General features: G+C 46.4%; 1 protein-coding gene across 1 annotated transcript in view; it reads right to left on the bottom strand.

Moving 5' to 3' along the window:
* The window catches only part of sh2d4a (SH2 domain containing 4A), a 51,019-nt gene that overhangs the window by 14,527 nt on the left and 8,849 nt on the right, over positions 1–27,643 (bottom strand). Inside the window, exons 3-5 of the mRNA XM_038792651.1 lie at positions 21,541–21,700; positions 13,491–13,647; positions 6,900–7,047 (exon numbers count right to left, since the gene is read on the bottom strand). Coding sequence (XP_038648579.1) covers positions 6,900–7,047; positions 13,491–13,647; positions 21,541–21,700 — 465 coding nt within the window. The remainder of the gene's footprint in view (positions 1–6,899; positions 7,048–13,490; positions 13,648–21,540; positions 21,701–27,643) is intronic.

The raw sequence follows: 27,643 nt of genomic DNA on the forward strand, positions 1-27,643 counted from the left end.
TACCAGACTAATACCAGGAATGAGAGATAGTCAGTATGAGGAAAGGTTTGTAGCCACTTTTAGAAGAGTAAAGAGGCAGCTAGATTGAAACATACAAAGGCCCAAGAGGTCTTGCAGGGTGGTGGTGGAGAGGATGTTTCCTCTCGTAGGAGAATCTAGAACTAGGAGGACACTTTAAAAAAAAAAGCTGTCATCCATTTAAGACAGAGATAAGAAGAATGTTTGAGGGTCATGGGCCTTTGGAACGTCCATCCTCAAAAGGCAGTGGAAGCAGAGTCTTTGAAAATATCTACGGCAGTACTAGATACATTCTGGATAAACTTTTATCAGAGTACATGGGAATTTGGAGATAAGCAAAGAGGCAAAACGTTATCAGTTGTAGGCAGGAATGTGGAGCTCAGATCAGCCACGATCCTACTGAATGGTGAAGCAGACACGAGGAACCAAGTGGCCAATTCCTGCTCCGAATTAGTGTGCTTGTAGAAACTGGAGGAGGAGAGGTCCCACCCCTGCTCGCCTTTCGACACAAAAAAAAGCTATAAAGGCAAACGAGAAACAAACGCTGCCGTGAACTTACAGAAGTCTTCTCCCCACAACAATCAGAGTTCAATTTAAATAACGAATGGACAATTTTAATTCTGGCCATTTCTTTTTTTTTAATGTATTTTATTAGAAACTTGTAGCAAAACAGGTTACAGCAGATAAACACCCTGGAAAACATACTTTTCAGCAATCAACTATGCAGTCTACAGATTTCTCCCCTTTTTCGCCCTCTTTCCCCCCCTCCTCCGTGACGATCAGCCTCTCAAACACCGGTCACAAACAGCCCCCACAATTTCTCAACCCCCTCCTTGCAGAGCCCCACTCATACTTTATCTTCTCTAACCGCAGGAAGTCTCACAGTTCACCCAACCAAGCCACTAGCCCCATGGCGATGCCGACCGCCACTCCAGTAAAATTTGCCGCTGTGCAATCAGAGAGGCGAAGACCACGACATCGGCCTACCTCCTCTCCATGAGCTCCGCCTTCTCTGAAACCCCCAAATATCGCCTCCAAAGGGTCTGGGTCCACCTCCCCCTCCACTATCCTGGCTAAGACTGCGAACACTCCCACCCAGAATCTGCCCAATTTTTCACAAGCCCAAAACATGTGCGTCTGATTTGCTGGCCTCCGCCCACACTCATCTGCTACCCCCTGAAAGAACCCACTCATTCTTGCTCGAGTCATATGCACCCTGAGAGTTCTGGCCATTTTTAAAGGATGTTTGGAAAAGTACATCTGCTCATTCACTGACTGAATAGCCCTGTTGTGACCATTCTTGATTTTCAACAGATATTTGCAAGGCAGCTTCTCCAAACAGAAACATACTTTTATTGATGTTCGACATGTCTCAAAATGCTTTGGCAAACTAGTGAAGTCAATGAAAGGAATGAATGTGTACAAGGGGACCCGCAAACCGAAATAAGGTAGTGAACAGAGGACAATCTGTTTTAGCAATGTTGGTCGAGGGCTACATATTGGCCCTGCTCTTCTGAATCGTGCTACGAGATCTTTCCCATCTACACAAGACCTCAGTTTTAATGTCTCATATGATGGACAACACCTCTGACCATACTGCACTTCATCAGTACTGCAATGAACTGCCAGCCTAGACAACGTGCTCAGTTCTTTGGAAGGGGGTGTTAAGGCCAGGACTGACTGGCCCAGAGGGAACAGCACTAATCATCAAGTCAAGAAAACCCCCCAACCGGTCCTTAGATTGCTTAAAGAAAGATGACACGCATGTGTGTCATGCTTTAACCTCACGCTCAGGCTATCTGTGAGCCACAAGGCCACGGTATAGTTGCACCCGGAGCATAGTTGACAAAAAGAGCAATTGTGTGATGATATTCAGGGCAGATTTGCTGATCAGTAACCATGGTAACACCACGAATTGGTAACAGAGCAAGCCTCACATCCCTTCAAGTTTTGCTTCTACTAATTTGGATAGCTTCCCACAATTCAGAATGCAACAAAGGACATTTTACAATCTGGTCTGAACCCTCATGAAAAGTCCACTTTGCTGCAAGAAAGGTCAGTTACAAATGTCTGGGACACTCTCGAGTTTTCTTGACCAACAAATCCCAGGTTTGGACTCCAAGCACTCGTGCATATCGTGTGGTTGACTATACCAACAAGTTTGATAAGTTTTAGTAAAATTAACCTTTAAGTTAAAAGTCTGTTCCTGCTCTAAAATTGGATAAAGGAGGGGAAAAAACACTTTATTGGCTGCTGTATTTTCCCATGTTGTAGCAAACATTTGTAAAAATAAACTTGATTGGCTGTAGAGACATCCTGAGGGTGCAAAGTGCTACATAAATACAACTTCTTTTCAAATAAATGAAAACAATTGTCGACAATTAATGACTGGACACTTGTGACTGATGCCATGTATTAATTCGCAGCAAAATCTGTTCTCCTATCACCCCTGTGCTTGCTGATCTCCATTGCCTCCTGGTCAAGCAAAATGTTTCATACAAAATCAAATCGTCCCCCTTAAATCAGAATTATTACGGTTCAGCATTCATGACCAGTTGTGGGACTTTGGAATATTTCATGCACTTTTTTGTGAATATGTCGTACACACCACGGCATTGCTGGGAAGGCACAAATTGAGAACGTGGGGTTTAAAGGTCCACTTGCTGCCCACAAACACCCAAGACTAGGAATTTAATGAGAACAATACCAAATCAATGCATGTATCAATGAACAAGTAAAACAAAAGGCAGAATATGTGCTGGTGGCAACATTACAACAGAAACAGGTCTAAAAGAAACTTGGGCAAAACGTTAGCTGCCAGATATATAGTATTTTCACAGATCAACGGATGAAATCAGAAAATAGCAAAGTTTTGGCTCTATTTAACTCTGACCCAGAGATCAAAACTTTGTTTCTGCCTCATTTGCATTGGTCTTTTTTTTTTAAATATAAATTTAGAGTATCCAATTCTTCTTTTCCCCCGCAATTAAGGGGCAATTTAGCATGGCCAATCCACCCATCCTGTACATCTTTTTGGGTTGTGGGGGGTGAGACCCATGCAGGCACGGGGAGAAGCTGTAAAGTCCACACCGATAGCGATCCGGAGTCAGGATCGAACCCAGGTCCTCGGCTTCGTGAGGCAGCAGAGCTAACCACAGCACTGCAGTGTGGCCCACATGGATTGGTCTTCACCATCAGGGAAGAACACTGCTGTAAATTCAGGTCTATGTTCAGCAAAGCTACATTGATACAAATCCCCAGCTACCTTTTAGTCATTCGTTGCTCTATAACTCCAGCTTCAAAATCCTTCTGGGGGACAGGTTTTGGACCTCGAACTTTTCAACTGAAGCTCCGCAGCCCAAAGTGAATATAATTCTAGAGCCATCTCTTGGGAAAATCCTGGAATTTTCTTGCCTGCTCCAAGGTGGCACCGCGGCACAGTGGTTAGCACTCCTGTCTCACAGCACCAGGGACCCGGGTTCAATTCCAGCCTTGGGTCACTGTCTAGGTGGAGTCTGCATGTCCTCCTCGTGTCTGCGTGGGTTTCCTCCGGATGCTTCGGTTTCCTCCCATGGTCCAAAGATGTGCAGGTTAGGTGGGGTTATGTTGATAAGGTGGAGAAGTGGTGTAGCCATCTCAGATGGCCACCTGCAAAGGACCATGGGAATTATGGCCAACCCAGGACTCAGACAGACTCAGAGCTTGTGGGTGTATTTGCAACCCAGATAGCTAGACGCGATCGATACCCCCACTCATTTGCATTCTAATGGCCCATTTCCCCAGAACAAAAGAACTGTACTCAGGTAACCGATACAGATACAGACTAATCGGCACCACTCTCTTTACTCAGGGAGCCCAAACAAGGTCAATGACCGCTAAACTACACACCCAGCCATCATGGCACCAACCCCTTTATTGGCCAAAAACAGAGGGATAAGAAAAAGACACAGCCATGTGCTCAGTCTCTCTTGGATCCGGCCGATGCCAACCCAAGTGCAGCATAACGACCAGACAGACAAGTTCAAGACCAACGATCGCTACCAGACGGATGAGCCCAGCAGAAACAGCCACTTCTTCCACCCAGCCACGCAAGATCCGGACAAAGGCCTTGTCCATCTGCATAGAGCCAGTTGCCCCGAGTTAGTATAGGTTATTATAGTTGTTAGGTGTAGTTTAACTTGTAGTGTTTTGTCTTGCATGTCAAAGTAATCCTCGTGTGTAAATATAATATTTTAGAACTTGAACTGACTAACTGGTTGTGTGGTCCTTTGATCGATATCCGGTAAAGCCTTGCGGTGGTATCATTTGATACCTGGCGACTGTAAAGTGCATCATTATTAATTGGCAACATTATTGGCGATTCCGGTGCCAATTGGCAACAGTGGGCCTGGAAAGTGTATCTTTCAGAGGATCAGTGCAGATTCAATGGGCCGAATGGCTTCCTTTTGCACTGCAAGGATTTTCTCTCTGGCTTTGGTCACCATCTGTGCGGAATCTGCACGATCTCCCCACGTCTACGTGAATTTCTTCCGGGTGCTCTGGTTTCCTCCAACAGGTCCTGAAAGACGTGTTTGTTAGGTGAATTGGACATTCTGAATTCTCCCCCCGTGCACCCGAACAGGCGCCGGAGCGTGGCGACTAGGAGATTTTCACAATAACTTCATTGCAGTGTTAATGTGAGCCGACTTGTGACACTAATAAAGATGATTATTATTATTAGTTGTCAGTGGGCCTCCACGTGCATCTTACGTGGAGGAGAAACACAAAGTACTGCCATGGTTACATGAGAAACCATCACCACCCACATAACCAGCGATGATATTAACCATAGAAAAGTATTACTGCTGTTTTGAACAGAAGATCAGGCAGAAGCTAGATGAACTTCAGTATTTTGTGTAAAAAAAAACGGATCAGGTAGAGATAAAAGATGCACCCTGGAAGGTTTAAATTCCAATTACTCCCTTTCGAAATGAGTCCGGTCTAGCCAGTGAACCACTGGGTCGCTTTTTCATACACCACAACCCTAAAGATCCTTCACGATAGAATATTGCAGCCATCTCCTTCAGTATGTACACTTAAGATAGTTGCAAATCTACCCTGTTCACATGCACTCAAAATTCCTTTTATTGCTGCGCTGTTTTTTCCCCTCACTAGATGACTGGTCAGTGGGTCACTGGTTTATACTGCTCTGGGCTCAACCAACAGGTGACCCCAAGTATCAGAAGACTGATGGAGGTTTAGGGTTTCCCCTCCGGACAGCAGACCTCCCCAGTCAATAGAGCCGCTACAAATATTAGCTGGTAGATATCAACGTGAATCAAGCCTCCAAATTCAGAGCCAATTTGAACCTGAAGACAATCTTCAAGTGGATTATTTTCAAATCAACAAGTTTACATTAAGACTCTCAAATCCCCGAGCAACCAGACAGCCCCACACGAGCAAGAATCTTAATTGCTGACATGCAGTGAGTGAAGGGAGAATCCTTTCCTGCTGCTTTCAGGAACAGTATGTTGTGATTTTGTGCACCTCGTGTGTCAAGGGAGTCCTGGCCAGGTGTTAACCCCCAGTGAACATCACAAAAAAACAGACTATCTTGTCATGAATATATTACTGCCTGTAAAACCTTACTGTGCACAAATCTGTTGCTGCGTTTCCTTCATTGTAACAGTGACAAACTTTCCAAAGTAAAGTTCTTTTGGACAACCCAAGGTTGCAAAATGTACAATTGTTAAGAATTGGAAAGATTAAGATTAAAATATGAAGGGGCGGCATGGTAGGGCAGTGGTTAGCACTGCTGCCTATAACACAGAGGACCCGGGTTCGATCCCAGCCCTGGGTCACTGTGTGGAGTTTGCACATTCTCCCAGTGTCTGCGTGGGTTTCATCCCCACAACGCAAAAGATGTGCAGCTTAGGTGGATTGGCCACGCTGAATTGCCCCTTAATTGGAAAAAAATAATTGGTCAATTGGATTAAGAAAAAGATTGAAATATGAATATGAAATTGGAATTGAAGCGTAGCTGAATGAAGAGATTTTGATATACCAATTAGCATATCAGTTAGAAATGGAAGGGACTACCTCTGTGACTAGGGGAAAACAATAGGGTATTGAAGAGGTAACATCAAAGTGGCGAGATAAGAGAATTGACACATATATGCTAAAAGCCAGGGCCAGGGTGGGCAACATCAAAGGGAAAGGAAGATATACCCCGAGCAAAATAACAGGAGAAGAACACAGTAGCAGCTACCATCACAGCCAGCTGCAGTACCAAACAGCCTCCCGGAAATAAGTTATTGCTGAACAGCAAGTCGGCTAAGCTCCAAAACTCAAGCAGAGAATATTTCACCTTCGCTGAAACTGAAGACGGTTTACCCCAAAGGTAGCCAAACAACTTGTACATGGCAATTATCTGCTGGACATGGCAATTATCTGCTGGATTTCGCTCAAAGTTATATAATATTTGATGTTGTTTGGGAGCTAAGGTGTCTCAAGAGTTCAGGAAATGTAGGTTTTTGGGGACCATGGGGTAACCTGGTCATACTGCATGTTTATTGCCATCGGTGTAATTCAGTGTAGTTGTGTATTATAGTCCTTGTCAGGTGTGTTTTAAGTTAATAAATATTTTTTATTAATTGATCACAATAACTGGATTATTCCTTCCTGGCTCGCATATCTTTTCTCAGACTTTGGTGGGATATTCTGGCCCTCCCCAAGTCTTCTCACACCTGATCCCTTTAGAATTTTAGAGCTTGGGAGCCATCTTATGACCTTGGTTCATGTGTTATTCTGGAGAAAGGCAAGAAAAACAATTGTGCAACAATGTAGGTCAATGGCAAGTTGGATTCCTGAATGACGTAGTGCTGGCGGTAATTTGTACTTACAGCTCTCACGCCATTCTGGATCTTCCTTTTCATTCCTTTGTACCATTTCTTGAGCTTCCTTCAAGTTAATGTACAGCTGTTGGGTTCTCTCCTCTTCCAGACGTTTGATCTCCTCCTCCTGTCTCTTGCGTTCCTCCTCCTCTTTCACCTTTACAACAGATACATTCCATTACTTATTGCGAACGTCCATAAATGAGCAGGAAATAATTCTGACAAAAGATTTTATTCAAGTAAATAAAGAATCAGAGGGGGGGGGGGGGGGGGGGGGGGGGGGGAACTGCTCTTTGCACCATGAAGCAGTGCAGAGTAAAGTAGCAAAAACTGTCCAGACATCCCAAAAATGTGCTAACCAAATAACCAATAACAAGCAGCAGGATAATTCTTTTTAAAAATTGAGTACCAAATTCATTTTTTTCCAATTAAGGGGCAATTTAGCGTGGCCAATCCACCTACCCTGCACATATTTTGAGTTGTGGGGGCAAAACCCACGCAAACACGGGGAGAATGTGCAAACTCCACACGGACAGTGACCCAGAGCCAGGATTGAACCTGGGACCTCAGCGCCCTGAGGCAGGGGCTGGTTTAGCTTACAAGGCTAAATCGCTGGCCTTTAAAGCAGGCCAGCAGCACGGTTCGATTCCCGTACCAGCCTCCCCGAACAGGCGCTGGAATGTGGCGACTAGGGGCTTTTCACAGTAACTTCATTGAAGCCTACTCGTGACAATAAGCGATTTTCATTTTTTCATTTTTCAGCAGTGCTAACCACTGTGCCACTGTGCTGCCCTGACATCATAGCATTTAATGCCAACTGTCCAATGACCACTTGCAGATCAGCTTCATAATCAAGATTTTTAATTCATTGCATTGAATCATGATTCGGCTATTCTAAAAAAAAAACTGGCAACCAACAGAGAACAGTTTACTGCTCAAGAAACTGTATAAAAACGGAAGAGTAGTGTGCTGAAATGAGGCAATTGTATAGAGAATTTGTTGCTGTACTTTGACTGAAGGACTTCCACAACTGTTGATTTGGAGGCAAACATTGTGATGTTAGGTTTTAAACTAAGATTTCCATTCAGAATTTCTCTCTTAAGGGCACGAGTGAGGGTTAGATTTCAATGCCTTGTCACGTAAAAATGGGCTTGGGTTCGATCCGGAAAAATAATAAAATTCAAAACTGAACCCTTGTCTAAATTTGCAACAACAGGCCTTTTGCAAAGTCCTGTCTGATACAATCCTCGCTACACTCCCCGCTACACCCTTCCAACATGCTCCTGAGCAAAAACAACATACCCACAATCTTTGTTGAAAGCAACTTAGTTCCCTAAGTAAACAGACTGTGTGTCAATATTTACAGTATCCACACTGGGGAATAATGGTGCAGGTTATTATACATCTCAAACCTCCGTACATATGAATGCAAATTTCACATTGGAATTGAAAACCTTGTCCACTTCCAGACAAACTTTCTGCTTCATTATTGGGAGGGGGGGGTGGGGGGGCGCTGACTCAACTAAGGGGGTTGGGGAAACAGAACTGACAGGAAGGTTATTTCACAAGTCCCCAATGTACTGGGGGTTAAATATTTATCCACTCAACAAGCAATTAAAAGGGAGCCATTGGGGCAGCTGGTATTCTGATCACTACTTTGGTTTGAGGGCCACATGTGGGATTTCATTCCCCTTTTGCGATGGTTATCCAGCAGAGCAGAAGAGGGTCACCTGGCTTTGAGGGACCAATTGGGGAGGAGAGTGGGTACTCATCCCAGTGGGTGGAGTCCTCTTTTAGGAGAAGACATGCAGGGACCAGGGCTGCTGGTCTCTGTACAGTTTTTCTTATTAATAAATACCATTCCTGTTTCCAATAAAGAAACGTGCGTCATTCATACTTTTGATGCTATGTTGTTAATACAATAATCGGGGTCAAAACATCCCCAGAGATTTTAGTCATTTTCTTATGGCTAGGTTTGAAAGATGTTCAGTAGGATGACAATCGAGGCCCATGGACTGAAAAAAAAAAAATGATCGCTGGCGGTGAAAGATTAATGGTTTGCTTGTGTTCAGATAAGCAAAGATGCATTCTGAACAAATTTAGGAAAATAAAAATAGTTTTCAATCTTATCAGGCCGAGACGCTGAAAATAAAAATAGTCCCAACCCAACAGTGAATTGCAATACACTATTAATCTGATTAATCTGTTATAGTAGAATTTGCAGTAACAAGCTTCATAGCAAACTTCATGCAAGGAAGTCAAAATTCACATGACATGAAATAAGTGTAAGATAGATACCTAATCGTCATTTACTTATGGTTTTTAATGAACAGAAATGCTTCTTGCACTGATGAAGGGGTAACTTTTTTTTAAATAGATTTAGAGTGCCCACTTATACATTTTTTCCAATTAAGGGGCAATTTAGCATGGCCAATCCACCGAGCCTGCACATCTTTTTGGGTTGTGGGGGCAAACCCACACAAACACGGGGAGAATGTGCGAACTCCATACGGACAGTGACCCAGAGCCGGGATCGAACCTCGGACCTCAGTGCCTTGAGGTAGCAGTGCTAACCACTGCGCCGCCATTGATGAAGGGGTAACTTAATGAAACCAGCAACGCAATGGCTTTCTAACTGAATAGTTAACTGATTAAACATTTAGGGCACGATCGACCGGCCGCATCGCACCCGAACGGGAGCGGGACGCGTCCGGTAGATGCCCACCCGTGGGCTTTGTGGCAGTTGGTATGCCTTTCAAGATCTACCCAGACCTTGCGAGGCATTGTGATAAGGATCCCGCCCACAACAGGCAGGACCAAGCCTCAGGTGCCTAAGTCGGTTTGAAACGCACTCAGGCATGCTCACCCGGGATCTACAGGGCTCCCGGCATCCTTTCAAAATGGTGGCCCGATTGGAGAGAAACTCCCCAGGGCCCACAATAGTGACTAAGTGTGGTTAGATAGCGGTGAGGAACTCAGCGACAGAGCCAGCAGGAAACTGCCAGTAAAACCCGCCACAAATGACACTTAGAAACCTTTCCGTTAGATCGCGCCCCAAGTCTATAATTTCTGGTTTTCGGCGATGGGAGAAGGGAGTCAGAGCATTAGGGGTTTGTTTCTGTGTGTGTGTGGGTGTGTGTGTGTGTGTGTGGGGGGGAGGTGCTTTAGGTAGATGCAGGTTTGAGATTTCACCAAGGAGATACAGAGCTTCCCGGTGGTGCGGCCTACACACTGTTGGAGGAGGTGCTGACGGCAGGGGGAATGGAGAAGGGAGTAGCGTCAGCGATTTATGGGCCAATTCCAGGAGAAGAGAAGGCCCCGCTGGAGGGGATTACAGCAAAGTGGGAGGAAGAGTTGGGAGAGAGCATGGAGGAGGGGTTGTGGTGTGAGATGCTCTGGAGGGTAAATGCCTCAACTTTATGCACGAGGTTGGGGCTGATACAGCTGAAGGTGGTATATAAGGCGCACCTCACAAAGGCGAGGATGAGCCGAATCTTTTGAGGGGTTAGAGAATGTTTGTGAATGTTGCGGACCCCGGCAAACCACGTTCATATGTTTTGGTCCTGTCCAAAGCTGGAGGAGCATTGGAGGCAGGTGTTCAGGGTAATTTTGAAGGTGGTACATGTGGGGCCCGAGCCGATCCTTTGGAGGCCATATTCAGTGTGTCTGATCGGCCGGGGTTGGAAGCGGGTGCGGAGGCAGATGTTTTAGCCTTCGCCTCGCTGATCGCCCGAAGGCGGATCCTGTTGGGGTGGAGGTCAGTTCCTCCACCCTGTGCCCTGGCGTGGCGGGATCTGTTGGAGTTTTTAAACGCTCGAGAAGGTAACGTTTGAGTTGAGGGAAGAATGGAAGGGCTCTACAATTCATGGGCTTTGTTTATTATGCACTTTCAAGAATTGAATGACATCGAACATTAGGTGGGAGTGGGGTGTGAACGGTTTATGTTCTTGGTGACTATGTATGTATGGGTGGATGGTGGATTCCGGAATCCTTTTCTTTGATGTTTGTATTTAATGTTTGTATTTAAAATGTTGAGGGTTATTTGGGGGTTGGAGGGAGGAATTACCGTTGATGGTTTGTTGGTGGGTGCACATTTGGATGAAAATATGAAAAAGGAGAATAAAAATTTTTTTCTTTAAAAAGTCTATCATTTCTGGACAATTATCTTAGAATCAAGGCTGCAAACATTTTTTTTTCTTTTTATAAATTTAGAGTACCCCATTATTTCTTCCAATTAAGGGGCAATTTAGCGTGGCCAATTCACCTAACCTGCACATCTTTTGGGTTGTGGGGGCGAAACCCACGCAGACACGGGGAGAATGTGCAAACTCCACACGGACAGTGACCCAGGGCTGGGATTCGAACCTGGGTCCTCAGCGCCGTGGGCAGCAATGCTAACCACTGTGCCACCGTGCTGCCCAAGGCTGCAAACATACAAATTACAAACTCATCAATAAAACCTGAAAATTGAAACCTGATAATCAGGGATTCTTTTGAAATGTAAAATTGCTAACACGTTTGTGAATCAACACATTCCGTTTGAAAATCACTTATTGTCACAAGTAGGCTTCAATGAAGTTACTGTGAAAAGCCCCTAGTAGCCACATTCCGGTGCCTGTTCAGGGAGGCCGGTACGGGAGTTGAACAAGCGCTGCTGGCCTGCTTTACAAGCCAACGATTTAGCCCTGTGCCGTTTGCTATATTAATTACATTTTTTGCAACACCTTTCAGAATATCCAGATTATTGAAGGGAACCCAAGCATGTTTTGACTAAGTGACAACTCTAATTTAGGAATTAAAGCACTTGTCAGGAGAAAGTTTGCGTTGACACATTAGCAAAAATAGTTGTTGGAAATGGAAACCCTTGAATCTGGCCTCATTCCCTGTGTGGCCTTCAATAACCAGGCCAGAAGCTAAAACCAAACCATAGCTGGTCATCACCACCTTCTTTCCCACAATATGGTGGCACAATGGCTCGCACTGCTGTGTGGGTTTCCTCCGGGTGGTCCGGTTTCCTCCCACAGTCCAAAGATGTGCAGGTTAGGTGGATTGGCCACGCTAAATTGCCCCTTAGTGTCCAAAGATTTGGTAGGGTTATGGGGGAATAGGGCAGGGGAGTGGGCCTAGTTCGGGTGCTCTTTCAAAGGGTCAGTGCAGACTCGGATGGGCCAAATGGCCTCCTTTTGCACTCTAAGGATTCTCTGAACACCACTGCAGAGAATGGGAACCCAGGATTTGATGAGCTGAAGGAATATTTTAGCACAGCCCTGGGAGATTGAGAGGAGCAGCAAAAATGGAGCCTCTGACCTGGCAATCTTAAAATCAAAACAACAGAAGTGTTTCTACTATTAGGACTTCCTGACCTCAAGTTAACCTGGAGTGAATCTTGCATAAGTGGACCGGAAGAGGCAGCAGCTCCTAGTGTGGCTCGTGTCTCTCCCTGGACCAAAACTGCCCCATTTCTCGGCTTCATGAATATGGAAGAGAAATGGGGAAACTAGATGCTGCAGATTATATCCTTGATATTCCAGAGATGGACAAATTCTGACTGGGGTTTGAGTGTGGGCAAAAAGCTTCTGATCGCTATCTAATAAGGGCAGCAGGTGGCACAGTGGTTAGCACTCACAGCGCCAGGGGCCTGGGTTCAATTCTGGCCTTGGGTGACTGAGTGAAGTTTGCATGGTCTCCACCCAGTGTGTCCGTGGGTTTCCTCCGGATGCTCCGATTTCCTCCCACAGTCTAAAGATGTGCAGGTTAGGCGGATTGTCCATGCTAAATTGCCCCATACCGTCCAAATATGTGCAGTTTAGGTTGGGTTGCAGGAATAGGGCAGGGGAGCGGGCCTGGGAAGGGTGCTCTTTGAGGGACGATGGCCTGCTCCTTCACTATTGGGATTCTATGGAAAATGTCATTATCTGGCAATGGTGATATCAGGAAGAGAAGCGACATCCTCCACATCCCCAGTCTTCACATACCCCCTGTCTTTATTCTCGCACGGCCGACATTCATTGCCCAAGCCAACATTCATTGCCCATTCCTAATTTCCCTCAAGCTGGTGGGGGATGAGCTGCCTTTTGGACTGCTGAGGTCCAGCTGCTTTAGATACACTTGCAGTGCCGTTAGGAAAGGAGTTCCAGGATTTAGACTCACCCACTATGAAGGAACAGTGATACTGCTCCACAGTTAGGATGATGTGTGCCTTGGTGGGACACTTGCAAATGCTGGCGTTTCCTGAAGTAGCGTAGTGGTATTGTCACTGGACTAGGAAGAGACGCAAGGTAATGCTCTGGGGATTAGAATCTCACCACGGCAGATGGTATGTTGGAATTCAATAAATATCTGGAATTTAAAAGTCTAATGATGACCATGAAACCATTGTCGATTGTTATAAAAACCCACCTGGTTCATGAGTGTCCTTTGGGGAAGGAAATCTGCCGTGCTTACCTGATCCGACCTACAAGTGACTCCAGAGCCACATCCACTAGGCCCTCTGAAATGGCCTAGGGAGCCACTTCTTTCAAGGGCAATTAGGGATGGGCACTAAATGCTGACCCAGCCAGCGACACGCCCACATGCCCTGAACAGATTTTTAAAAATTACCTTAAGTTCCATTTGGATTCGTTCATCTTCAGCGGCAGCCTTTGAGGCCTCGTCTGCTTCAGCTTTCTTTTCAACCTCTTTCTCTCTCTTGTTGCCCCTCTGCCCCAACTTAAGCGAGGTGGAGAATCTGCGAATCAACTCCTTTTCTTTCACCTTCCTGTCAAACAAAGAGATTAATAAAAATAAAGTTCAGTGCTGTTTTGACACTTAATTGTTCCTCTGCAATAGCTGAGTGCCTAGGCCATTAAGGGCAGAATGAATCTACCTTCAAACCGAAGTCAATTACAGGACAGCATTCCAGAGGTATCATTACTGATCTCAGCACCAATAATTCAGGCTGTGGAAAGATCAGCCAGGTTCCTGCTGCTTAACCGGACACTACTGCATATGCGCAGGTGAACATCAAGCAAGCACACAATACAATACCTGGTTTCCTTTATCCCAGAGGATTGTTCGTCCCTGTGCTTCCTTCACATAAAAAGGAGAGGCTTCAAACTGCCCCTACCCCTAACACAATCATCACCACCATTCCCAAAATAAACAATTCTGGATCCTTCGACTCTGGATCAAGGGAATCTCCGCCCCTTAAAGCTGTCCCTTTCAGAGCAGGTGGGGGCTGTGCCAGCCGATGTCTAGCCCAGAAGCATCTGCACAAGCTGGGGCCTGGAGCTGTAGTTCTGTTGGTGGTTCTTCTTGCAGGCCCCTCTTACTCTTTAGAAAAGGGCATCCACGGAATTAGCCGTCGATAAATTGCGAGCCATAATGAATTATTGCCCCAGGCAAGCCTGATAATTAGTTATTTCCTTTTGACACCCTACTGTTGTTTCAAGAACCATTACAGACTATTGTTGGCCAGACATGTAACAACTAGTTTTACAGAATGGATGAGGTAAGAGGAAGGAACAAGAACATAAATATGACTCGACAGCTATCAGGACTTAATCTTTGAATGCCGGTCCAACATATACAAGAAATGCTTTCATATTTCTCCCACCAACTTAAACTTCCATGCAACTCACTTCCAATGGAACAGCAAGAGACCAGACAGTTCCTGATTCTCCTCTCCCTCACCACTGCAAATATACTACGTGGGCGGGATTCTCCTTTCCGTGGACTAAATCCCCACGCCGGCGAGAAAACCAGCGCCAACGACTCCAGCGTCAATGGGCAACCAAGGTGAGGAATTCCCACCTGTCTCGGGGGCTAGATGGACGCCGGAGGGGTTGGCGCCACTCCAGACGGCTCCAAAGGGACGGCGCGAGTTCGCACATGCGGCAAGGACTCGCGCATGCGTGGAACCGCCGGCGTGTTTTGCCACATGCCCGGGGGTTCTCTTCTCCGCACCGGCCATGGCGGAGCCCTGCAAGGGCCGGCACGGAAGAAAGGAGTGCCCCCCCAGGTACAGGCCCCCTGATCGGTGGGCCCCGATCGCAGGCCTCGTATCTTTGAAAATAAAATATATTTATGCAGATCAGACTCAATGGCGTGCTGTCAATGCATCATTGAACCGGCGCCCGGGCTGCTGATTCTGTATGACGCTGATAAATTCCACTTGGAAATCAAGGCCAATCCTCCCTGCTCTAAATAAGGGAGCAGGGAGACGGGGAGCGATGGGGAAAGGATGCGAGAGTGGGGTGGGGGACACACATCCCCTATCTCACCAGGGGCGACACCACTCTTGACCACTGCTAGTCAAAAATCAAGGGTGCCTACCGTTCCATCCCCCGACCGCACTTTTCAGACCATAAGACTGTGCTCCTTCTCCCGGCATGCAAGCACAAACTCAAGCGGGAGAATCCAGCTGAGAAGGTTGTGCGGTGCTAGTCCAAGGAAACAGCAGAGCTCATCTGTGATGAGACAGTGGACTGGTCCATATTTAAGAACTCCGTGACCAACTTAAATGAGTATGCCACCACCGTCACAGACTTCATCAGCAAATGTGTGGACGACTGTGTGCCAAAGAAAGCAGTACAATAAATTCCCCAACTGGAAACCATGGTTCAATCGCATGATTGACTCCCTACTGAAGGACAGGTCTGAGGTATTCAAGTCAGACTACCCTGACCTATACAAGAAATCAAAGTACGACCTCCGCAAGGCCATCCAATATGCCAAGAGAGAATATCAGACCAAGCTAGATCACAGACTAGCATTACAGGCTCTTGGTGGTTGTGGCAAGGCCTAAACAACATAACGGGCTACAAAGCGAAGCGGAGCAGTATCTCCAGCAGCAGCACACCCTTCCCAGATGAACTCAATGCATTCTATGCTGGGTCCAAGAAGGAAACCAACGATCCACTGTTGAGTGCCCCAGCAGCTCACACCCACCATCACAGCATCGGCCTTCCTGAAAGTGAACCCTTGGAAGGTGACGGGTCCAGATGGGAGTCCTGGTCGTGAACTCAGAACCTGCGCGGACCAGTTGGCAGATGTATTCGCGGACATCCTTAACCTATCCCTACTCTGCTCCGTGGTCCCCACCTGCATCAAGAAGACCATCATCATACCGAATTAGCCCTCAATACCGAGGTCCCGCGAGGCTGCGTACTTAGCCCCCTGCTATACTCCCTGTACACACATGACAGCATGGCAAAATTTGGTTCAAACTCCATCTACACGTTTGCTGATGATACGACCAAAGTGGGCCAGATGTCGAATAAGGACGAATCAGAATACAGGAGGGAGATAGAGAACATCGAGTAGTGGTGCAGTGACAACAATCTCTCCCTCAATGCCAGCAAAGCTAAAGAGCTGGTCATTGACTTCAGGAAGCAAAGTACTGTACACACCCCTGTCAGCATCAACAGGGCCGAGGTGGAGATGGTTAGCAGTTTCAAATTCCATGAGGTACACATCTCCAAAAATCTGTCCTGGTCCACCCACATCAATTCTAGCACCAAGAAAGCACAACAGCGCATATACTTACTCAGGCAACTAAGGAAATCCGGCATGTCCACATTAACTCTTACCAACTTTTACAGATGCACCATGGAAAGAATCCTATCTGGCTGCATCACAGCCTGGTATGGCAACTGCTCGGCCCAGGACCGCAAGAAACGTCAGAGAGTCGTGAACTCTGCCCAGTCCATCACAGGAACCTGCCTCCCATCCACTGACTCCATCTGCACCTCCCGCTGCCTTGGGAATGTGGACAACATAATCAAAGACCCCCTCCCACGAGTCTTACTCACTCTTCCAACTTCTTCCATCGGGCAGGAGATACAAAAGTCTGAGAACACGCACAAACAGACTCAAAAACAGCTTCTTCCCCGCTGTTACCAGACTCCTAAATGACCCTCTTATGGACTGACCGCATTAACACTCCACCCCTGTATGCTTCACCCGATGCCGGTGTTTATGTAGTTACATTGCATACCCTGTGTTACCCTATTATGTATTTTCTTTTCTTTTCATGTATTTAATGATGATCTGTTGAGATGCTCACAGAAAAATACTTTTCACTGTACCTCGGCCCACGTGACAATAAATAAATCCAGAAAAGGGACGGCGAAGAGAAGAAACAAAGATAAAATGCAAGATTATTACTTTTATTTTTAAAAGCAACTACCCACAGGGAACAATAAAAGTCAAAACAGGAAACAGCAAGCATCTGAAATGTGGGAGAGGGAGCGGAGATCAAACGAAAAAAAGTTCCCCCAGCCCACTCCCGAAATGCCGAATTCGGCAGATACTGTGGACTAGATCACGATCGAATCGAAAATGAGATCTATAGATAACAGTTTTCAAAGACTAAGCTCAAAATCATCTCCTACGGTGATCACACGCTGACGAGTGTGTGATTGTCCACCTAAGAAACTGTGTGACGGGACAGGAGAGTTCTTGCATAGCTGATGAGTCAGATCCTGAAGCAACGTCTTCAACCGGACTCTTGGTAGGCGTTTCTGGGAGGTGGGAAATGTCCTTGCATTCTGGATCGCTGGTGTTCCTTTCTCCGGCTCCTTTTCTGGGCCTCCTCTTGCCATCAGGTGACCTTGAAGAATGGTGTCCCTTCGAGCAGGAGGTTACTCCAAGTAGGTCTCTTCTGAACAGGATTCTCCCAAGTGTTGATGTCTATGTTGCATTCTTGAGGCAAGCCTTCAGGCTGTCTTTGCGATGTTTCCTTTGCCCTCCTCTCATTCCGAAGCCTTCCTTGAGCTGGGGAAAGAAGATTTGCTTTGGCAGTCGGGTCTCTGACATCCTAAGCGCATGGCCAACCCAGCGGAGTTGGTGTCACATGATCATGGCCTCTTTGCTGATGCTCTTGGATCCTTCGTGAATGCTAATGTTAGTACACATGTCCTGCCAACTGATATGGAGAGCCTGTCTCAGACAACATTGAGGGTGCCTCTCCAGAGCTTAGAGGTGACGTCTGTATGTCGTCCAGGTTTTTGAGCCATGTAGAAGTGTTGGAAGGGTGACTGCCTTGTACACAAGGATCTTGGCTACCAGCATGGATGTCACGGTCAAAGACTCTGTTCTGAGGCATCCGAAGGAGTCACTTGTGGATTGGATACAATGTTGGATCTCTGCATCGATGAAAGGTGGCTCCCTAGCTAGAAGAAATGTTCTACGTTTGGTAGGGTGTCGTGAGGGGAGCCTGCTGATTTTCTCTAGGTAGACGCCTGTGCAGGACATCTTCAAATGTGGGTTGCACAATTTCAGACACACAGTCCTTGACAGAGGGTAGGTCCAGTTCCAGTGGCAAGGGAATCTCGAAGTCTGGGGATCTCCCTACTGCTGCAGCCTTCATCTGCCATTGCTGCTTTGATACCATACGAGTACCTTCCACCTGTTCCGCCATTGAGGACTGGTTTTGGATTACACTTTCTCCAGTTCCTCCCCTCTGACCTCACCATCATGGGTGACCCTGCCACGAGTTTAAGACTCCCGACAGTGTTGCTCTTGGCATCAGCTCAAAATGCATGAATTGGTAACCTCGTCGCCACATGTGTTAACAAATTTAATTACTTCACCATCAAATGCTGGTACCAGTCAAAAGCATAAATTGAAGTGCTTCAAGCTTCCATATCTTCACACCCTTCCCTTGGAGAAGAGAGAGAAATACTGGAACAATTTTCAGGTTGACTAACAGCCTGACAGGCCAGGACGTGACTGCTCCTTCCATAGTAATCTTTGTACTAATACAGGGAGGGAGTGTTTTATGGGTTATTACAGCCCAGACCAAATGGGGACAAGGGGACAGTCACCACACTCGTGGCATGAGCGCCCAATTGGATAACTAAGAACTCAAAGCTGCCTGGTCTCCAACTATTAAGACTGTTTGGAGTGGGGTTTGAACTGTCCACCTTCTGACTAAGACGCAGGAATGGTGCCAGTAGACCAAAGACTCACTCCAGATTATCAAGGAAGAACTACAGTGTAATTTGGCCAACAGCTTGAAATACTAACCAAACCATCAACAGCAGAGTGGGGGCAGCAATTGCACTCTCAATTGTAACAAATGCAGAATTGGGCTCAATTCATACAGGTACTGAGGCTCTACAAGTGAATGTCTTCGGATCTACAAGTGACCTCAACAGGACAATAATACAACGGGGAGGATTCGCCAGTCCGCCAGCCACGTTTTCCTGGATGGCGTGCCCTGGCAGGCAGTGGGATTCTCCGTTCCAGCCACCTGCCAATGGGATTTCCCATTGTGGCCACCTCACACTGCCGGTGAAACCAGGGGTGCGGGTGCACTATCACGCACCAGAGAATCCTGCTCAACATCTTTCAAAACGCCATTTTTCCATCTGCATCTGTGAAATTGCAAGAGAGTGAGTGCTTATTCTGGGGAAATGGATTCATACAAGATATCTTTTTTTTGAAAAGCCAAGTCGCTTTGATATGCCAAGATCTCAGCCGTAACAGGGCAGATGTTGGAGAATTAGAATTATTGACTTGCATCCAGGAATAAACTTGAAAAGGATTCAGAATTTGAGATTTTTCATGGTTTCATTTCTACAACAGTAAAAGTCAGGACTAGAATGCAAATCACCTCTTACAACAAATTATTTTTCTTCCCCCACACTCACCTCTTCAGGATTTTCCAAGCTACGCACCTATTACCTAGCTTAGATAGCAGGGATGTAGCCAGACAACAGGAATATTTGAGATAGGAGCCCGGAATTATTTTTTAAATAAATTTAGTGGACCCAATTAATTTTTTCCAATTAAGGCGCAATTTAGCCTGGCCAATCCACCTACCCTGCACATCTTTTGGCTTGTGGGGGCAAAACCCACACAAATACGGGGAGAATGTGCAAACTCCACACAGTGACCCAGAGCTGGGATCGAACCTGGGACCTTGGCACCATGAGGTTGCAGGGCTAACCCACTGCACCACCGTACTGCCCCTCGACAGGAGCCCAGAATGACCTCAGCCTTATATTTGAAACCATTCCCTTAAAGCTCCACAGCTAATGCTCAATAACACAGTCGGCTAGTTCTAGCAACAGTGACTCACCTAGTGTATCAATGTATCAGACTGCTGTGTTACTGGGCCACTGTCAGTATTCCATTTCAACATACGTATTGAATTAGTCGCTTTTAGATCCAAAAGCTCTCCCCCCAGCCCCCCCTCCCTCCCCCCCGCCTTGAAATACATGTATGAACCAAGTGTTAACATACTGAATTCACAATATCTTTCACCCAGATTAACACTGAATTTTCATTGCCTTTTCAAAGTCTGAGGCTCAAAATGTAACAGCTTAGTTTTCATCTTATGTCAAAATCTCCATGAGCATGGGAAGATTTTTGACATACAAAGACCAGTCGATACTCTCTACAGTATATATATTTTTTTAAATCCCAATTCTTTGTTCCAATTAAGGGGCAATTTAGCATGGCCAAGCCACCTAACCAGCACATCTTTGGGTTGTGGGGGTGAAATGCACGCAGACACGGGGAGAATGTGCAAACGTTTGGAGACTTGGGCGGCGAGATGGCAGATGGGGCTTAATCCGGACAAATGTGAGTTAATACATTTTGGAAGGTCTAATACAGGTAGGGAATATACAGTGAATGGTAGAACCCTCAAGAGTATTGACAGGCAGAGAGATCTTGGCGTACAGGTCCACAGGTCACTGAAAGGGGCAACACAGGTGGAGAAGGTAGTCATGAAGGCATACGGTATGCTTGCCTTCATTGGTCAGGGCATTGAGTATAAAAATGGGCAAGTCATGTTGCAGCTGTATAGAACCTTAGTTAGGCTACACTTGGAGTATAGTGTTCAATTCTGGTCGCCACACTACCAGAAGGATGTGGAGGTTTTAGAGAGGGTGCCGAAGAGATTTACCAGGATGTTGCCTGGTATGGAGGGCGTTAGCTATGACGAGAGGTTGAATAAACTCGGTTTGTTCTCACCAGGAACGAAGGAGGTTGAGGGGGCGACCTGATAGCGGTCTACAAAATTATGAGGGGCATAGACAGAATGGATAGTCAGAGACTTTTTCCAAGGGTAGAGGGGGCAATTACTAGGGGGCATAGGTTTAAGGTGCGAGGGGCAAGGTTTAGAGTAGATGTAAGAGGCAAGTTTTTTTTTTTTAAACACAGAGTAGTGGGTGCGTAGAACTCGTTGCTGCAGGAGGTGGTGGATGCAGGGACAATAGTGACGTTTAAGGGGCATCTTGACAAATACGTGAATAGGATGGGAATAGAGGGATACGGACCCCGGAAACGTAGAAGATTTTAGTTTAGACGGGCAGCATGGTCGGCATGGGCTTGGAGAGCCAAAGGGCCTGTTCCTGTGCTGTACTTTTTTGTTCTTTGTTCCATATGGACAGTGACCCAGGGCCTGGATTCAAACCCGTGTCCTCAGCGCCGTAGGCTGCACTGTTAACCACTGTGCCACGTACTGCGCTTTGGAAGATGGGAAGATTTTTGACCTACAAGGACCAGCTGATACTCCACAATATTTTGCCTTTTGAGGACAGTTCAAAAGGGCTTTCTGGTACTGTAGGTTTGATGTTTATATCTAGTCACAAAAGGCTGGAAATAAGAATGTCGTTGCTACACAAATGCTCAAAAGGGACAAGGGGGTATTTCGTACCTCAGTTCTCCTGCCTCTTTTTGAGCCTGTTGTCTTGCTCTCTCTGCAATTATTTCATCACAAACTTGGTCGTAGGGTTTGTCTCCAGGGCCCTCGCCCATTACCCAGACCCACACATCACTATCTGCTGCCAGCAACCAGCTCACGGACTTCCCATTCTCTGTAGATGAACAAAAAAAAAAGCTTGAAGGCCATTTTAAATATTTGCTAAAGGAAAGCAGAGAACTCTTTGAGCAATTGTGCGGCGAGGCTTTTCATTCTGCTGCCTCTCAAATACCACAGCTGAGAGGAGTGTACCAATGCAGAACGCAGCGAGCATGCCCGTGTACAGCATGTGCCAATGCGTCGGGCGAGTCACAAAGTGTACCGACAGTTTAAAGTAGCAAGAGATAACATGGGGTTTAGGAAGGGGTGGAATTGGGAACGGAGCCACTGAACATTGCAAGTCATGCTTTCCCCACTTGCCTCGAACCCCCCCGCCCCGGTTTCTCCGCAATCACAGTCCCGTTTTCATTTTCCCTTTCAGGTGGGAGGTGTGGCAAGGAAAGGGCCTGGGGGTGCTCTCGGCTGCCTTTGACAGTGGGGATGGATGTGGAAAATATATGACGTGCAGTCCTTGATGCCCCAAACAAAGATTCCCCATTCAGAAACCATCCATTGAAAAGCAACTGCTTCCGGGCATTTGTTACTTTGAATGGTTTAAAGGCCGTCTCAAAACTTTCCATTAAAGGGACAGTACTGTTTGCCACAAGTGCACAATAAGTCTATCATTCTCCATCATAGTGTCACCGCTATTTGTTGAGGGAAACCCGATCTGATCCTCGGTGAATTCACATTATAGATTTTGTAAAATCATCCCATCATAAACAGATCTTGGTGAAAGAATCATCTATACTGATGGGCTCACAATACCCATTTGAAAGTTTAATTAAAGGTTTCTTCCTGCAGTTCTATCCTCCCTGCCTCTCCTGGCAGTCGCAAACTGTACAGGCGTGTGGTCCCAGAGAATCCAACACACCTACAGCACAGAGCTGAACTGGCTGGCCTTTCCTACACCAGCTAGCCCCCTCCCAACCGCAAAGGACGTCACCGCATCTTCACCACATGTCATCCCCATGTGAGGGTTGATGAGTGATTAACAGGAACTGAGCCTCCATTTTGTGTTAGCCATGGCTCTGTAGATGGCTCGCTTGCCTAGGAGTCAGGAAGCTCAGAGTTCAAGTCCCACTCCAAAGGCTCAAGTTTAAAATCAAGGCTGATCGTCCAGTGAAGCATTGACGGAGTGATATAATGTCAGAGATGCCATCTTCCTGATGGTTGCGGCACTATTTTGAGGAGGTTTACGGATCTGCAGAGGAACTTTACAAGACAGAAACTGGCATTTTGACCCAACTGGTCTATGCTCCACACAAGCCTTTCTCCACCCAACTTGATCTCAGCTGATCAGCAATTTCCCTCGCCCTCATTTTCCCTTAAATGGATCAGTTCTGTTTAGAATTATACAGCACAGAAGAGGACCTTCAGCCCATCAAGTCTGCACTGACAAAAATTACTATTCTAATCTACACAAATCCCACTTCCCAGCACTTGGCCCATTGCCGTGAATGTTAGGACATTTCAAGTGCTCATCCGAGAACTTTGTAAAGATGGTGAGGTTCCCTGCCTCAACTACCCTACCAGGCAGCACATTCCAGACTCCCACCATCCTCTGCGCAAAATAATTGTTCCTCAAATCCCCTCGAAACCCTGCCTTTCACCTTAAAATTATGCCCCCTCATAATTGACCCTCCAATAATAATAATCTTTATCAGCAATAATAACCTTTAATGTCGCAAGTAGGCTTACATTAACACTGCAATGAAGTTACTGTGAAAAGCCCCTAGTTGCCACGCTCTAGCATCTGTTTGGGTACACAAGGGAGAATTCAGAATGTCCAATTCACCTAATAAGCACGTCTTTAGGTCTTGTGGGAGGAAACCAAAGCACCCGGAGGAAACCCACGGAGGCACGGGGAGAATGCGCAGACTCTGCTGGTGGTGGGCGTAACCAAGACCTGGACCTCAACCAATGGGGGAAGCACAATACTGAGCCCAGTCCCATTGATCTGGGAAAATGGGAATAAGAGTTGGCCATTCTGCCTCTGACACCTGCTTCACCCTCAATTAGGCCTTGACCGATGACACAAATCCATTCAGCCACCCTAACTCCACATTTCTTGAAATCCTTATCAAACAAAAAAAAAATCTATCAATCTTAGTCTCATAAGCTCTAATTAATGCCGAATCCCTAGCCTTTAGTTGGAGAGAACTCCAGATTTTTTTTAACCAGACAACATTAATCCCTCAACTGACATCACTTAAAATTGGATAAAAGCAAATTACTACGGATGCTGGAATCTGAAACAAAAGAGTAAATGCTGGAAAATCTCAGCAGGTCTGGCAGCATCTGTAGGGAGAGAAAAGAGCTAGTGTTGAGTCCAGATGACCCTTTGTCAAAGCTTTGACGAAGAGTCATTGGACTCGAAACGTTGGCTCTTTTCTCTCCCTACAGATGCTGCCAGACCTGCTGAGATTTGCCAGCATTTTCTCTTTCGTCACTTATAATTGATTTTCAGGACATCATTGCACTGTTGTTTGTGGCAACTTCTTGTGTATAATTTGGTTGCTGTGTTTACTGTAGTGCCTACACCCCGGAAGTGCTTAATTGGCTGTAAAGTGAATAACGAATGCCCCCACAGAAATCCAAGCACCTTCTTTACTTCAGCCCTCTGTTCTTCCATCAAAGTTTGAGGCCCCCCCACCCCCGAGATTGGTTAACTCAGCACTGATGGCTTAAACCTAGGGTTGACACATCAGTTTGCTGGGCTGACATGTTTATCTCTGGCAAATGAAAGCTTCACTTCTTCCCCGTCTGATATTTTCACACTGGTCTGGGCAATTTCAGTCCAAATGGAAAATTGCATAGCACTGCACCACAAGTCTCTATTTAACTTCAGTTCCTGATTAAATTACACACTGGGATAAGCAGCACCGTGTAAACCACACACACAAAAATGATAGCTTTGGCAGAGAAGATAAATTTTCCCTTTACAGCTTCCTTCAAATCAGGAGAGGGCGAGACGTTCGTCTTGACAAAGCAACAACAACTCTACCCCTCGAGCCTTTGCTTTTTCTGCAGCTTGATTTTCCAAGGAAACTCATTTTTGTTTAAATATATAAAGCACACAAAGTTTCCAATCACTCAAACTTCACCCTTTTTACTTCACCAGGCGACTCGAAAAAAGGGCTAACTATGGGATTACTTACTACATGTTCAAAGCTTTGCCTGAAACACCAACTGGAATCAAATCTAGTCATTGAACTAACTCCCCCCAATCCCTTCCCCATGCTGCACTTAGAAAAAACTAGCACAGGGCAGATTTGGAAGCTTCTGGCCACATAAACCAGCATTTCAATATTTATCGTCCAGTAGTTGAATGCAGAACAATGGGGAAAAGAGTAAAGGAGTGGGACTAATTGGGTAACTTTCAGACAGGTGGACCGGTATTTAAATTTGCTGCCAATTAAATGCTTTTGACATGTAGTCACCGTTATAATGTAGGAAACGCGAGAGCTAATTTGTGCACGGCATGCTCCCATAAACAGCAGTGTGACGATAACCAGATAATCTGCTTTACATAGAAAATATAAGTAGTAGGAGGCCATTTGGCCCTTCGAGCCTTCTCCGCTATTCATTATGGTCATGGCTGATCATCAAGTTCACTCCCTGTTCCAGCCTGCACCCCCTTTACTCCCAAGAGCCATATCTAACTCTTTCTTGAAAATCCACAGCGTTTTGGCCTCAACTACATTTTGTGTTAGTGAATTCCAGATTCACCATCTCTGGGTGAAGAAATTTCTCCTCACCTCAGTCATAGAATCATAGAATTTACAGTGCAGAAGGAGGCCATTTGGCCCATCGAGTCTGCACCAGCCCTTGGAAAGAGCACTCTGCCTAAGCCGACACCTGTACTCCATCCCCGTAACCCCACCCAACCTTTTTGGACGCTAGAGGCAATTTAGCATGGCCAATCCACCTAACCTGCACATCTAACCGGTTTACCCTTAAAAGGTTTACCCTTATCCTCAATCTATGACCGCTAGTTCTGGATTCCCCCACCATCGGGAACATTCTTTCTGAATCTACCCTAATCAATCCTATTAGAATTTTAATAAGTTTCTATGAGATCCCCTCTCGCTGCTCTAAACTACAGTGAATATAAACCCGACCGATTTAGTCTCAGTTAGGATTATTTTAATGATGCTGATTGAGGGATAAATATTGACATGGCATAACTCCCCAGCTCTTCTCTGAACTAGTGCCACAGGATCTTTTAAAACCACCCAAGCAAACAGGTGTGGCCTCAATTTAACAGCTCTTCTGAAAGAAGGCATCTCCAACAGTGCAGCACTTCTGCAGTATTGTACTGGAGTGATAGCCTTGATTTTAGTGCTCAAGTCCTAGGGTCCAACTTGAACCCAGAACCTTGTGACTCAGAAGCGAGTGTGCTACCAAATGGACCACGGCACACGCATGCTAGCGAATGGTCGACTTCAGTGTTTTATATTATAGTTGTAGTTACTGTACATACAAATGCATAGGCAGTCTACTTATAATAGGACCGTTTCCCTTTTCCAAAAACGCAATACCTACTGCCAACATGACAGAGCTCATCAAAATTCTTATTTGAGTCTCACTAAAGCGTTTATTGCCCATCCCTAGTTGCCCTTCAGAAGGTGGTGGTGAGTTGCCTTTGTGAATCGCTGCAGTCCTTGAGGTGTAGGTAAACCCACTGTGCTGTTAGGGAGGGAGTTCCAGGATTTTGACCCAGCAACAGTGAAGGGGCGGCAATATATTTGCAAAATAAATATTTCCTCATTGTTTTGTCGATTCAAATAGCTTCGATTAATTTTAAAATCTGGTTTGCTCTTCAGTCAATGTGGGAACACAGGGCGCAATTCTCCCATCGGGAGACTAAGTCCCGACACCGGAGCGAAACCCAGAGTGTTTCACTCCGGCGTTGGAGGCCGCTCCCAGCCCCCGGGGGGCTAGGAGTGGCGCCGCATCATTTGCACGCGCCGGGCCTTGGCGCCGCGTAAAAGCGGCGCCACGTAAATGACGTCACCCGCGCATGCATGGATTGGCCAGCACCAACCCACGCATGCGCGGTTGCCGTCCTTCCCGCGGCTGCCCCGCAAGAAGATGTCGGATGGACCTTGCGGGGTGGCGGAGGAAAGGAGGTCCTCCTTCAGAGACGCCGGCCCACCGATCGGTGGGCACCGATCGTGGGCCAGGCCCCTTTTGATGCCTCACCTGGTGCAAGAACCCCCCTCCCCCCAGCATTCCCACGCTGTTCCCGCCGGCACCGACCAGGTGTGGACAGCTCCGGCGGGAACCTGTCGTGTTGGGCAGGCCGCTCGCCCGTTACAAACGGCGAGCAGCAATTCTCCCAGCGGCCAGCCGTGAATCTCGCAGCGCTGGTTTTGGGGGGGGGGGGAAGAAGAGAATCGCGTGCCGGTGTGGCGTGGCGGGACTCGCTCGGCGCCCCGGCGATTCTCCCACCCAGCGTGGGGGGGGGGGGGGGGGGGGGGAAAGAGAGAGTATTCCGCCCACAATCTCTCCCCTCCAATTACAGTGCAGACTCCACTGATTTGAAATTTATTCTCAGTGTCTATATTCTGCCTGGCCACACCCAGTTTTCAAAACTCACAGGAAAAGCAAAGAATGCTGGAAATACTGAGTAGCTTTAGACAACATCTGGGGAGAGAAACATAGTTAACATTTCAAATCGAGATGACCCATTATCAGAACATATTTTTATTTTCAGGACTTCCAGCATTGGCAATATTTGGCTTTTGTATTAGGTGTTCAAAATCAGCGGCCAGGAGCAGCAAGTGAAACGAAAAGAGAGCAAGACATACTGCTTTAAAAAGCAATCTCACAGCATTGGAGCAGTGAAGCGTAAAAAAATGCATTTGCTCTAAAGGCACTCCGACGGAATAGATAAGAGAGAGAAAAGAATTCAGTCTACCCATAGCAGGTACACCAAGGTGAAAGCAAATTA

Source organism: Scyliorhinus canicula, chromosome 3, assembly GCF_902713615.1.
Source record: "Scyliorhinus canicula chromosome 3, sScyCan1.1, whole genome shotgun sequence".
Taxonomy (NCBI): domain Eukaryota; kingdom Metazoa; phylum Chordata; class Chondrichthyes; order Carcharhiniformes; family Scyliorhinidae; genus Scyliorhinus; species Scyliorhinus canicula.